Below are 13,766 nucleotides of genomic sequence, written 5' to 3' on the forward strand. Positions count from 1 at the left end.
CAGCTCACTGCATCCTGCATCTCCCAGGTTCAAGCGATTCTCCTGCCTCAGCCTCCTGAGTAGCTGGGGTTACAGGCAGGTGCCACCATGCCTGACTAATGTTTGTATTTTTAGTAGAGACAGGGTTTCACCGTATTGGCCAGGCTGGTCTTGAACTCCTGACCTCAGGTGATCTGCCCACCTCAGCCTCCCAAAGTGCTGGGATTACAGGCGTGAGGCACTGCATCCAGCCATGTGACAATCGTAAGAATGAGTGACAGGCAGGTCTGTTTGGGACTCACACCCCATATTTTGAATGAGGAGGCCCAGCGGGTCAGAAATGGGAAGGCGCTGGGCTTGGATCCCCATCTGTCTGACTTTTTAATGTAACAAGTTCTCACTGGTGCTGGGAGCAGCTTGTGAATGGGCAAGATGTGGTATCTGGAACAGGGACCACTTGCTAGTGGAGGAGACAAATAATAACCAAGTAAGCAAATAATAAATAATTCCAGGTAAGAAGTGGTAAGAAGAAAATAAAACTGAGTGATGTAATAGAGAGTGACTGGGAGTACATCGTGGGGGGCAACTTGAGACAGGGTGGCCAGGAGGGCCCCTTTGGGGAGGTGACATTTGAGCTGAGATATGAAGGATGAGAAGGCACTGCCTGGGGAAGACTTGGGGAAGAGTGTTCCGGGGAACAGGAACAGCCAGTGCCAAGGCCCTGAGGTGGGAATGAGCCTGGTGTGTTCAAGGTAGGTCAAGGAGGCCAGGGTGGCCAGAGCAGAGTGAGTGAGGTGGAGAGAGGAGAAGGATGAGGTCTGAGAGGTGGGAATGGGTCAGACCACAGGGCCTTGTAGGCCAAGGTGGGAGGTGGGTTAAGCAATGGTGTGGCATGGTCTGACTTACTTTTTTTTTTTGTTTCTTTTTTGAGACAGAGTCTCACTCTGCCGCTCAGGCTGGAGTGCAGTGGTGCGATCTCGGCTCACTGCAACCTCTGCCTCCTGGGTTTAAGTGATTCTCCTGACTCAGTCTCCTGAGTAGCTGGGATTACAGGTCCACGCTACCACGCCTGGCTAATTTTTGTATTTTTAGTAGAGAGACAGGGTTTCATCATGTTGGCCAGGCTGGTCTCAAACTCCTGACCTCAGGTGATCCGCCTGCCTCGGCCTCCCGAAGTACTGGGATTACAGGTGTGAGTTACCACACCAGGCCTTTTTTTTTTTTTCTTATTTAAATAGAGATAGGTTCTCTTTCTGTTACCCAGGCTGGAGTGTAGTGGCATAATCATGGCTCACTGCAACTTCAAAACCCCTGGGCTTAAGTGATCCTCCTGCCTTAGCCTCTTAAGTAGCTGGGAAGCCACCACATCTAGCTAATTTTTAAATTTTTCATAGGGATAGGGGTCTTGCCGTGTTGCCCAGGCTGATCTTGAACTCCTGGTCTCAAACAATCCTCTCACCTTGGCCTCCTAAAGTATTGGAATTGCAGGTGTGAGCCAGCCACTGTGCTCAGCCTGTTTCATTTTTAAAGGTGCCCCTGGCCACCCTGTGGAGAATGGACTACAGGCAAGGCAGGGGCAGGGTGGCCAGCGAGGAGGCTACTGCACAAGTCCGAACAAGAGACGATGGCGCTCAGATGAGGACAGGCAGTGGCAATTGAGAAGAGTGGATGGATTTGGAATGAATTAACTGTAGGATGTTGCCTCCTAATGTTGGCCCTGGGGTAGCCGGGGCGCTGCTTCCTATGCCTGCTGTGTTTCCTCCCTCATCTCTCCTGCTCCTTCCACTTAGGTGTGTCAAATGTGTCAACAAATACTCCACCCCCGAGGCCCTGGAGCACCACCTGCAGACCGCCACTCACAACTTCCCCTGCCCACACTGCCAGAAGGTGGGTGCCACTGTCCTCTTTTCTGGGGCCTAGGCTATAATAAGGGCAAGGAGGTGGGGTGGGGTGCACACCTCACCCTTTCCTTCTCCTCTCTCACCATAGGACACACACGCAGGGCTCAGGGGCTGCTCCACAGATGACACAGTGTCTCTGCCTGGCCATCTCATCCATCACATTCCAGATGTGGCCATGTCGGAGCTGCTGCTGGAGCCAGGCTGGGTGGGCTGTCCTGGTCCCAGGCCTAGTGTCTGAGCAGAAGCCTCCCAGCTTCCTGATGTAAGATTATCCTTATTACAATTGGCTCTTCTTTTTAATTTTTTTTTTTTTGAGACAGGGTCTTACTCTGTCACCAGGCTAGTGTGCAGTGGTTTGATCATGGCTCACTGCAGCCTCAACCTCCTGGGCTCAGCCCCCTGAGTAGCTGGGACTATAGGCATGTGCCACCATGCCCAGCTAATTTTTGTATTTTTTTATAGAGATGGAGTTTCACCATGTTGCCCAGGCTGGTCTCAAACTCCTGGGCTTAAGGGACCTGTCCACCTTGACCTCCCAAAGTGCTGGGATTACATGCATGAGCCACTGCACCCAGCCTAAATTTTTTGTAGAGATAGGGCTCACTATGTTACCCAGGCTGGTCTCAAACTCTTGGCCTCAAGTGATCCTCCCACCTCAGACTCCCAGAGTGTTGGGATTACAGGTATGAGCCATCATGCCCAGCCTGGATTCTTCTTTTCAGTGACTCTGAAAGCCTCACTAAAGCCTGTTCCTAATAACATCAAACATCCAGGAAGTGTTCCAATTTCTAGTTGTCTCAAAGCTTCATCATTTTGTAAAGTTCATTTGAATCAGGTCCATAGATTGCAATTGATTGACATAACAAAAGCCTCTATTAATCTACAGGTCCCCACCACCACCCCTGACCACTGCTCCCTTTTTTCTTTCCTCTGAATTTATTTGTTGAAGAAACTGGGCCATTTGGTTCAGCGGTGTTCCCCGCAGTCTGGATTTTGCTGATTACATCTCCCTGGTGTGTTTAACTTGCTTCTTCACTCTACTCATTTTCTTACAACCATATGTGGCAGATTTTCCAGGACAGCCCTGGTTTCATTTTGGCCTCATTCTGGATGTTTCTTATTATCTAACCTAATTTTAAGCTTTAGAAGTTGTGGTCCGAGTAAAAGATACCATGAATTGAGCAAGAACCACATGCCAGATGCTGTTCTGAGCATTTCACTGGAATTGACTAGAAGATAGGTGTACTGTTACTATCCCCCTTTATAGGTGGGGAAACCGAGGCAGAAAGGTCACCTAGCTAGGAAACGATGGGGCTAATAAGCAGTGGGGCAGCTGGGTCTGTGCCCCTGACCAACGCTCTACCAAAATGAATGAATGTGTGAATACATGCCCTTCTTTTGCCTGGACTGGAAAGAGATTTTCACTTCTGTGTTTTCTGGCTTTAAAAAAATTAACTTTCATACAAAAATTAGCTGGGTGTGGTGGTGGGCGCCTGTAATCTCAGCACTTCAGGAGGCTGAGGCGGGTGGATCACCTGAGGTCAGGAGTTAGAGACCAGCCTAACCAACATGGAGAAACCCCGTCTCTACTAAAAATAAAAATTAGCCGGGAGTGGTGGCAGGCACCTGTAATCCCAGCTACTCAGGAGGCTGAGGCAGGAGAATCGCTTGAACCTGGGAGGCAGAAGTTGCAGTGAGCCAAGATCGCACCATTGCACTCCAGCCTGGGCAATATGAGCGAAACTGCATCTCAAATAAAATAAAATAAAATAAATAAAAGTAAAAAATTACCTTTCCATTGATTTCTTTAGTAATTTGCTCATTTTCCATTAATTCTTTTACTTGTCAGTCATTTGACCCAGGCTCTGTGCTGGGGAATGAAAGCCCCTCTCTGCCCACTTGGAGCTCCTGTGTAAGCAAAGGGCTGTCATTCAGTGGGTTAAATGCTGACTTAAAAGTGTGGGTGGACATTCAAAGGCAGAATTGGCTTTGCCGGGCATAGCACCAGGGAGCTAGGGAAGGCTTGACAGGAGCAGTGACGCCCGAGTTGGGTCTTGAAGGATGTGTAAGAGTTTGTCAGTAAAGAGAGAAAGGCCCTCTGGGTGGGAAGAACATCCAGGCAAAAGCTCAGGGCAGACATGTTTTGTCCGGGCTTGTGGGGAGCCATGAAGTTCTAAGGGCTGAGTCTGACATTCTGGGTCCTGGCCCCTGATAGCCAGAAAGGAAGGTGTCTCTATAGGAAACGAGGAACCTTTGAGTTCAGAAGATGGCCAGGGGAGGGGGGCCCGGTGAGTCAGACCTGAAGGCCCCTCTTCTCTCCCAGGTGTTTCCTTGTGAACGCTACCTGCGGCGTCATCTGCCCACCCACGGCAGCGGGGGCAGGTTCAAGTGCCAAGTGTGCAAGAAGTTCTTCCGGCGGGAGCATTACCTCAAACTGCATGCTCACATCCACTCGGGTAGGTACCCTGCCCCTGAGAACTCCAGCCCAGCCCCTCCCCTCCCCCTCCCCCTCTCCTCATCCCTTTCTCTCTCTTCCCATCCCCATCTGGCTCTTCTCCCTGTCTCCCTCAGCCCCTTTTCCCTCCGCTTCCCCATCTCCCTCCCCATCTCACTCAGCCCCTCCCCTCATCTCTCTCAGCCCCCGTCTCCCTCCTCCTCCCCATCTCCCTCCTCCTCCCCATCTCCCTCCTCCTCCCCATCTCCCTCCTCCTCCCCATCTCCCTCCTCCTCCCCATCTCCCTCCTCCTCCCCCCTCCCTCCTCCTCCCCATCTCCCTCCTCCTCCCCCCTCCCTCCTCCTCCCCATCTCCCTCCTCCTCCCCATCTCCCTCCTCCTCCCCATCTCCCTCCTCCTCCCCATCTCCCTCCTCCTCCCCATCTCCCTCCTCCTCCCCATCTCCCTCAGCCCCTCCCCTCATCTCTCTCAGCCCCCGTCTCCCTCCTCCTCCCCATCTCCCTCCTCCTCCCCATCTCCCTCCTCTTCCCCATCTCCCTCCTCCTCCCCATCTCCCTCCTCCTCCCCATCTCCTTCCTCCTCCCCATCTCCTTCCTCCTCCCCATCTCCCTCCTCCTCCCCATCTCCTTCCTCCTCCCCATCTCCCTCCTCCTCCCCATCTCCCTCCTCCTCCCCATCTCCTTCCTCCTCCCCATCTCCCTCCAGCACCCTTCTCCCTCCTCTTCCCCATTTCCTTTCCCCTCTCCCTCTCCCTACTCCTCTCCCTCCCCCACTCCTCCTCTCCCTCCCCCCTCCTCCTCTCCCTCCCCCCTCCCTCTGCCTCCTCACCTCCCTCCCTCTCCCCATCTCCTTCCCCCTCCCCCATCTCCCTCCCTCTCTCCATCTCTCTCCCCCCCATCTCCCTCACCCTCCCCGTCTCCCTCTTCTTCCCCATCTCCCTGCAGCCCCCTTCTCCCTCCTCCTTTCCATCTCCCTCCAGCCTCCCTTCCCCTCCCTCTCCCCATCTCCTTCTAGCCCCCTCCAGCCTCCCTCCCCTGTCCTCTCCCCTCTCCCTCCAGCCCCCTCCCCCTCCTCTCTGTCGCTGTCTGTCTCCCTCCAGCCCTCCTGCCTCTCCCCTTGCTCCTCCTTCCTCTCTCCTTCCTGGCCCCTGATCCACCTGCCTTAATTCATGAACAAGGGATTCCCACCACCGCTAAAGCAGAGAAGAGCCCCTGGAGGTTGTGTGGAAGGGACTTTTTATTCTTTTTTTTTTTTCCTTTGAGACAAAGTCTCGCTCTTGTTGCCCAGGCTGGAGTGCAGTGGTAGATCTTGGCTCACTGCAACCTCTGCCTCCCGGGTTCAAGCGATTCTCCTGCCTCAGCCTCCTGAGTAGTTGGGATTACAGGCTCCCACCACCATGTCCAGCTAGTTTTTTGTATTTTTAGTAGAGACAGGGTTTTGCCATGTTGGCCAGGCTGGTTTCGAACTCCTGACCTCAGGTGATCCTCCTGCCTCGGCCTCCCAAAGTGCTGGGATGACAGGCGTGAGGCACTGCACCCAGCCTGTGTGAGGGACTCTTGACTCTGCCCCCTGTGGTGGGGACACTGCTCTCACTCTAAGTTCCCACTCAAACCTGAACAAAACGCCATCTCCTTGGTTCCCCAGTTGAAACACACTGACATTTTCTTTTCTATTAATCTTTAGATTTTTTTATTAGTTAAATTTTTTAATTGCTTTTTAATTGAAAAGGATCTAAAGATTGAGAAAACTTGAGGGAAAATCCTTGACGGGACAAAAGCATATATAAAAAAATAAACTCCCTCTCACTTCAGATGGACAATCCAATGTTTTTCCTTTTTTTTCTTTCCTACGACCTATGGTAAAAAATACATTTCATATTGCAACCCAGGAAGCACACATAGGATGTATTGCAACAAAAGTTTTACAAAACAGTGTTTTCTATTTTGTCCTTTTCAATTTTAGTTTTTTTATTTTTTATTTTTATTTTGAGACAGGGTCTCACTCTGTCACCCAGGCTGGAGTGCAATGGTATGATCTCACTACAACCTCCGCCTCCCAGGTTCAAGCCATTCTCGTGCCTCAGCCTCCCGAGTAGCTGGGATTACAGGCGCCCACCACATGCCTGGCTAATTTCTGTATTTTCAGTAGAGACGGGGTTTCACCATGTTGGCCAAGATGGTCTCAAACTCCTGGCCTCAGGTTACCCACCCACCTTGGCCTCTCAAAGTACTGGGATTACAGATGCGAGCCACCACACCCAGCCTATTTTTAATTCTTAAAATAACCACCAACAGGGTGTGACTTGTGGTTTGCAGTTTGCAAAATACTCCTAATTCTCTTCCCCAAAGGTAACTGTTAGCGGTCTAGTCTGCATTCTTCTAGTTTTATTTTACACATATATAAAACGCTTGCTTATGTTTGCAAAAATGAGCACATACTATAACTTATGTGCCTTTTTTTCCTTATCATATACCTTGGCGATGTTCCCCAAGGAATGTGTGCTTACAGTTCCCCTGGAGGCTAAATTCTGTGGGTCCCCCTCCCCCGGGTCCCCCCCCAGAAGTTGTTACCAACAGCACCTTCTTTTTCACATCTGAGTAGTCTTCCTCAATGAATTTTTCATCTTGTATTTAGCCAGTTCTCTATGTATGAACCTTTTTTTTTTTTTTTTGAGACTGAATGGCACGATCTTGGTTCACTGCAACCTCTGCCGCCTGAGTTCAAGCAATTCTCCTGCCTTCGCCCTCCAAGTAGCTGGGATTACAGGTGTGCACCATCACGCCCAGCTAATTTTTGTATTTTTAGTAGATACGTGGTTTCACCATGTTGGCCAGGCTGGTCTCGAACTCCTGACCTCAAGTGATCCCCCCGCCCCAGCCTCCCAAAGTGCTGGGATTACAGGCATGAGCCATCGCGCCCAGCCTATGTATGAACCGTTAAATTACATTTCAGCTATTAGTTTGTACACACAATGCTGTGTGGGTCCCTTGGCAAGCTTTTGGAAGTGTATCTGTAGTGTGTATTCTTAGGAGTGGAAATGCTAGGTTAAAATGCATGTGTAATACTGAGTTTCAGTTTGAGATGATGAAAAAATTCTAGAGACAGATGATGGTGATGGTTGCATGATGGTGCAAATGTACTTATGCCACTGGACTATACACTTAAAAGAAGCTTAAGATGGTCAATTTTCTGTTATGTATATTTCTCCACAATAAAGAAGGGAAAAGAAGTAATGCATTGTAAGTTAGATATTACCAAATTGCTCTTTATGGCTTTTAAAAATTATTATTCAAAAGTAATACATGCAGCCAGGCGCGGTAGCTCATGCCTGTAATCTCAGCACTTTGGAAGGTGAAGGTGGGTGGAGCACCTAGGTCAAGAGTTTGAGACCAGCCTGGCCAAAATGATGAAACCCCGTCTCTACTAAAAATACAAAAATTAGCCGGGTGTGGTGGTACGCACCTGTGATCCCAGCTACTCAGGAGGCTGAGGCAGGAGAATTGCCTGAACCCAGGAGATGGAGGTTGCAGTGAGCCAAGATCAAACCACTGCACTCCAGCCTGGGCGACAGAGCAAGACTCTGTCTCAAAAAAAAAAAAAAAAATACAAAAAATGAAACAAAACAAAACAAAAAAAACCACACAAATAATACATGGTTATTATAAAAATGGAAACAATATAGGAGTACATAAAGTAAAATGTTAAATTTCCCCTTTAAGTTGTAGTTGCCACTGACACTTTGGTCTGTCCTTTCCCTACACCTCCCCATCTTTCTCCCTGCATCTTCAGTTTATTTACAGAGACACATGGCTAGGGCTTTTTTGGGGTGTGCGGGTTGTATTTTTTCTTTCTTTTTTTTTTGTTGGAGCTTACATATCCAGTAGGGATTACATTTTTTTCTAAGAAAGATGAGATTGTGTTAAGCTGTTCTACTGCTTTCTTTCCCCACTAGCAGTATGTCTAGGAGATCTTTCCAGATCAGGAAACACAGATTGACCTTTTTAATCTTTTTAATGACCACAGAGCATTCTATTGTAGGGACCAGCATTTCCGTATCAACTGGGTTGATGTTTTTTCAGAAGTACTTTATTCATTCCAGAGGGAGAACAGAGAGGAAATAATGGCAGGAAGTCACAGCAGCCCAGAAACAGCCCCTTCCAAAGGGCAGGCTGTGACCCCATGGCAACTTTGCAGGCACCTCCCTTGATTTCCTGTGGGTTCCTCAGGTAGCCCATCGGGCAAGAGCTGCCCCAGGACAGGTTTAACAGCAGGAAGATCTGGGTAGCTCAGATGGGCTCTGGATCACGCTGCTGGGCTGGAATCTTAGCTCCCGCAACCATAGGGGTAGCCCCTGAGCCAGTCCCTTCACCTCTCTGAACTTCAGTCTTCTTTCTTTTCTGTGAAACAGGGATGATGGGAGTCAGTGCCTCCTGGTTTGTTGGAAGGATTCAGTTAGATAAGGTGTGATTCCTCATCCCCCAGGGTGGACCGCATTGCCAGAAATGACATGAGGCCACCTTGCTACTCAGGCCATGCCTCATCCTTGACTCCTCTCCTCCTCTCACAGTCACAGCCAATCCAGTGGCAAGGGCTGCTGACTGTGCCTTCCCAACATGGCTGTCCTGGGCCACTTCCTGGTTATCCTCACCTCCACCCTCATTCGAGCTGGTTAAAAGCTTACATCAGAGTCCATCCCTCTGCTGTTCAGACCTTCTGGTGGCTTCTCTTCTGGCTCAGAGTAAAAGCCAAAGTCCTGGCCGGGCGTGGTGGCTCATGCCTGTAATCCCAGCACTTTGGGAGGCCAAGGCAGGTGGATCACTTGAGGTCAGGAGTTCGAGACCAGCCTGGCCAACATGGTGAAACCCCCCCATCTCTACTAAAAATACAAAAATTAGCTGGGCGTGGTGGCACACACCTGTAATCCCATCTACTCAGGAGGCTGAGGTAGGAGGATTGCTTGAACCCAGAAGGCAGAGGTTGCAGTGACTCACCTGAAATCTCGCCACTGCACTCCAGCCTGGGTGACAGAGCAAGGCTCTGTCTCAAAAAAAATAAATAAATAAAAGCCAAGTCCTTAGCTCTGCCTCCCAGGTCCTCCCATGCGGACCTGGCTGGCTCGCTGCCCTCACCTTCTGCCTTGTTCTCTGGCCACACCAGCCTCCCTGTTGTTCATCAGCACCGCCAAACGCACTCCTGCCTCAGGGCCTTTGTACCTGCTTTCCCTGCTGCCCAGACCATCTCCCTGATGACCTGAGGTCTCTCCTCATGCATGGCCTCATCAGAGAGGCCTCTCCTGACCATCCTGTCAAAATAGCCCTGTCTTGTCTCTGGCAAAACAAAGCCACTGAAGAATGAGAGAGGCTATTTTCTCCCCTGGCCACCTCCCTAGAGGAGGTGCTCCCCTGAGGGGCCCAGCGGGGACCCTTGTGCCCTGGATGCCGACTGCTGGTGAGTGCTGGCTCTCCCTGTCTGTGTCTGCTGCAGGCGAGAAGCCCTACAAATGCTCAGTGTGCGAGTCTGCGTTCAACCGCAAGGACAAACTGAAGAGACACATGTTGATCCACGAGCCCTTCAAGAAATACAAATGCCCTTTCTCGTGAGTAGAGACTGCCATGCAGGGGGGCGGGTAGCGGGACAGATTCTCCAGGGGTGCTGCTGGGGACAGTGGGACAGATGTCAGGCCTGAGGGCAGGCCTCTCCTTTTTCTTTTTTTGGAGACATGGTCTCACTCTGTCATCCAGGCTGGAGTGCAGTGGTAAGATCTTGGCTCACTGCAACCTCTGCCTTCTGGGTTCAAGCGATTCTCTTGCCTCGGCTTCCCAAGTAGCTGAGATTACAGATTTAGTAGAGATGGAGTTTCGCCATGTTGCCTAGGCTGGTCTCGAGCTCCTGACCGCAAGTGATCCATCCACCTCGGCCTCCCAAAGTGCTGAGATTACAGGCGTGAGCCACTGTGCCTGGCCAGGCCTCTCTCCTTTTATCCTGTCCTGGGCCCTGCCTGCCTCACTTCCCACCCTACCTCCTTGCCCAGCCCTTAGGGTGGACAAGGCTGTCCCTTGTGCCCAGGGCTAGTGGAGGGGCCAGCAAGAGAATCCTAAGCTTGGTGAGCTCCCCCTGACCAGTGGCTTTGGGTTTTAGGACGCACACAGGCTGCAGTAAGGAGTTCAACCGGCCGGACAAGCTGAAGGCCCACATCCTCTCCCACTCTGGTAAGTGGCTCTTGGGCCTGCTAAGAGGGTCTGGTTCAGCTCTAGTTCACTGGGATAGACCCGCCAGGAAGAGAAAGAGCAGACATATCCTGTGAGGCTTGTTTTCCCTGCCTGGCACATTCCAGCCAGCACTTTCACTTATGTGGGCTATGAGCCAGGCCTGTGTTAGGGACTTCAGGGTTAACAGAGATGAATCAGACACAGTCCCCCAGTCCAAGGAGGAAGCTGACCTGAGCAGAGATGACTCAGTTGGAGCAGTGCCCAGTGTAATAGAGGTGTGGACGAGGTGTGGAGGGAATCAGATTCCAGCCAGGTCCAAGACATGGCCAGGAAGCTTCCTTGATAGGGCAGGGCAGGGGTCTCCAAGCCACTCCTCAGTTTCTCAGCGGCTCCTCAGAGCAGCCTGGCTGGCTTTCCACATGCCAGCCGAGGTCTGAAACAAGGTTCTTCAACCCTGGCACCATTGACAATTTGGGCCAGATAATTTTTTTTTTTTTTTTTTGAGACGGAGCCTCCCTCTGTCACCCAGGTGGAGTGCAGTGGTGTGATCTTGGCTCATTGCAACCTCTGCCTCCCAGGTTCAAGCGATTCTCTTGCCTCAGCTTCCCAAGTAGCTGGGATTACAGGTGCCTGCCACCACACCCAGCTAATTTTTGTATTTTTAGTAGACATGGGGTTTTCACCATGTTGGCTAGGCTGGTGTCGAACTCCTGACCTCAAGTGATCTGCCCGCCTTGGCCTCCCAAGGTGCTGGGATTACAGGTGTGAGCCACCGGCGCCTGGCCTGTAATCCTGTAGATAATTTTGTCCTGGGGGCTGTCCTGTGCCCTGTAGGATTTTTAGCAGTATCCCTGGCTTCTATCTACTGGTGTCAGTGGCATCCCCCCACAGTTGTGACAACCAAAAATGTCTCTAGGCATTGCTGAGTCCTCTGGGGGGTAAAGTCTCCCTTGTTTGAGAAGGTTTACAGAAAGGAGTCAGTCACTAAAGAAAGTGTGAAAACTGGGAGAGTAGGTCAATGACTTGGACACACAGGGCTGGGTTGGAGTCTTAGTGCTGCCATGTTCCTGTGGGTGGCCTCAGGCGTCACGGCCCCTCCCTGAGCCTGAGATGACCTGGCAAAGCGAGCCAAGGTGCAGAGAGTGAGCAGCTGTTCCAGGCAGAGGAGAATGGCAAGTACAAAGGCACAGAGGGAGGAGCCAGCGTGGCATCTCTGAGGAGAGCGAATGTGGCTGGCGCAGAGAGTGGCTGGAAGAAGGCAGACAACGAGGGTGGAGAGAGCTGGGGCCAGATCACACAGGTGCTGGTGGGGAAAGAGCCTGGATTTTATTCCCAGCACAGGGCACTGTTGCGGGGTGAAGGTCTGGATGCTTCTCACTGACTTTCCCTTGCCCTCCAGGCATGAAGCTCCACAAATGCGCCCTGTGCAGCAAGTCCTTCAGCCGCCGTGCCCACCTCGCCGAGCATCAGCACGCCCACACGGGCAACTACAAGTTCCGCTGTGCTGGCTGCGCCAAGGGCTTTTCCCGCCACAAATACCTCAAAGATCACCGCTGTCGTCTCGGCCCCCAAAAGGACAAGGACCTGCAAACCCGGCGGCCCCCCCAGAGGAGGGCAGCCCCCCGCAGTTGCGGCAGTGGTGGGCGCAAGGTGCTGACCCCCTTGCCTGACCCGCTGGGGCTGGAGGAGCTGAAGGACACAGGGGCTGGGCTGGTGCCCGAGGCTGTCCCCGGCAAGCCGCCCTTCGCAGAGCCGGACGCGGTGCTGTCCATCGTTGTGGGTGGTGCGGTGGGCGCGGAACCTGAGCTGGTGGTACCTGGACACGCTGAGGGGCTGGGCTCCAACCTGGCTCTGGCGGAGCTGCAGGCCGGGGCCGAGGGCCCATGTGCCATGCTCGCTGTGCCCGTCTACATCCAGGCCTCCGAGTGACGGACCTGAGGTGTCTGTTTCCTGGGCAGGCCTGATGCTCCTGTTTGGGTCCAGGGCCCCTGGGGGCAGACCGGTGATCCTTACCAGTGGAAGCGAGCCATCGAGCCATTGGCAGAAATCCTGCTGAATGTCATTCAGAAACCTTGGCCCATGGTCGCCCTCCTGTGCCCCTCTCCTGCCGGAAAGCCCTGCAACATTCTAGGGTTGGGGGCAGGGCCATCCACGGTTTCTGGGCAGAGCCATGGTGGCAGGAGAGAGATGGCTGAAGCCTGAGCAGCCCAGAGTCCCGCTGGTGTAGGCTGGTGGTCGGGGCCCCTGGGAGAGGAGACAGGGCATTCCTCCCCACTCTGTCTCCAGGCTGCCTCTGGGTGGCCTCTAGTCTGCTGTTCTTCAGGAGGCCTGCCATAAACTCTTCGGAGTTTATGTGTTGCACCTTTTCACAGACGGTTCCCCACAGCGTCCTCAGACAGCTCTGTGATGTAGCTTTTAGGAGGCACTCAGGTGTCACGGCTAGACTGCAGCTATGAGACAGATCTGGCTTCAAATCCAAGAGTTGCCATGCACTTGCTGTGTGACCTTGGGCAAGTCACTTCACTTCTCTGAGCCCCGTGTTCCTCATCTGTACAATGGGGCTTACGATACTACTACCTCATAGGGTTGTCCTGGGGATCCAGTATGATGAAGTGCGCCAGGGGCTTGGCATGGTGCCCAGCACGCAGAAAGTTCTCAATAAATGTTTTTGTCATAACGTGTCCGGGTGGCCTGGGCCAAGCTGTGGCAGTTTCCTTCTTTGCCCCTAGGTGGCAGCACTCCCCCTCTGAAGCTTGTGGTGGCTGAGGGGTCCCAGGCCCCTCACACAGGGAGCCCTGGAGAGATGATAAGGGAAGCAAGGCTGGGCACGGCAGCTCATGCCTGTAATCCCAGCACTTTGGGAGGCCAAGGTGGGCTGATCACCTGAGATCAGGAGTTTGAGACCAGTCTGGCCAACATGGCAAAACCTCGTCTCTAGTGAAAACACAAAAATTAACCGGGTGTGGTGGTGCACACCTGTATTCCCAGCTACTTGGGAGGCTGAGGCGGGAGAATCACTTGAACCCAGGAGACAGAGGTTGCAGTGAGCTGAGATCGTGCCACTGCACTCCAGTGTGGGAGACAGAGTGAGACCCTGTCTCAAAAAAAAAAAAAAAAAAAAAAATTAGCTGGGCATGGTGGCGGGTGCCTGCAGTCCCAGATATGCTGGAGGCTAATGTGGGAGGATCACTTGAGCCCAGGAGGTCAAGGCTGCAGTGAGCTG

At 52.3% G+C, this 13,766-nt stretch overlaps 1 protein-coding gene across 3 annotated transcripts in view; it reads left to right on the top strand.

Annotated features, from left to right (window-relative positions):
- Positions 1-13,224, top strand: part of ZNF341 (zinc finger protein 341) — a 65,023-nt gene extending 51,799 nt beyond the window's left edge. For all 3 annotated transcript variants that reach the window (XM_034947598.2, XM_034947599.2, XM_057300921.1), the window contains 5 exons: positions 1,770-1,866; positions 4,204-4,336; positions 9,819-9,930; positions 10,473-10,543; positions 11,943-13,224. In XM_034947598.2, coding sequence (XP_034803489.1) covers positions 1,770-1,866; positions 4,204-4,336; positions 9,819-9,930; positions 10,473-10,543; positions 11,943-12,472 — 943 coding nt within the window. In that variant the 3' untranslated portion in view covers positions 12,473-13,224. The remainder of the gene's footprint in view (positions 1-1,769; positions 1,867-4,203; positions 4,337-9,818; positions 9,931-10,472; positions 10,544-11,942) is intronic.
- Positions 13,225-13,766: the final 542 nt, after the last annotated feature.

The sequence above is a fragment of the Pan paniscus genome, chromosome 21, assembly GCF_029289425.2.
Source record: "Pan paniscus chromosome 21, NHGRI_mPanPan1-v2.0_pri, whole genome shotgun sequence".
In the NCBI taxonomy this organism is placed as follows: domain Eukaryota; kingdom Metazoa; phylum Chordata; class Mammalia; order Primates; family Hominidae; genus Pan; species Pan paniscus.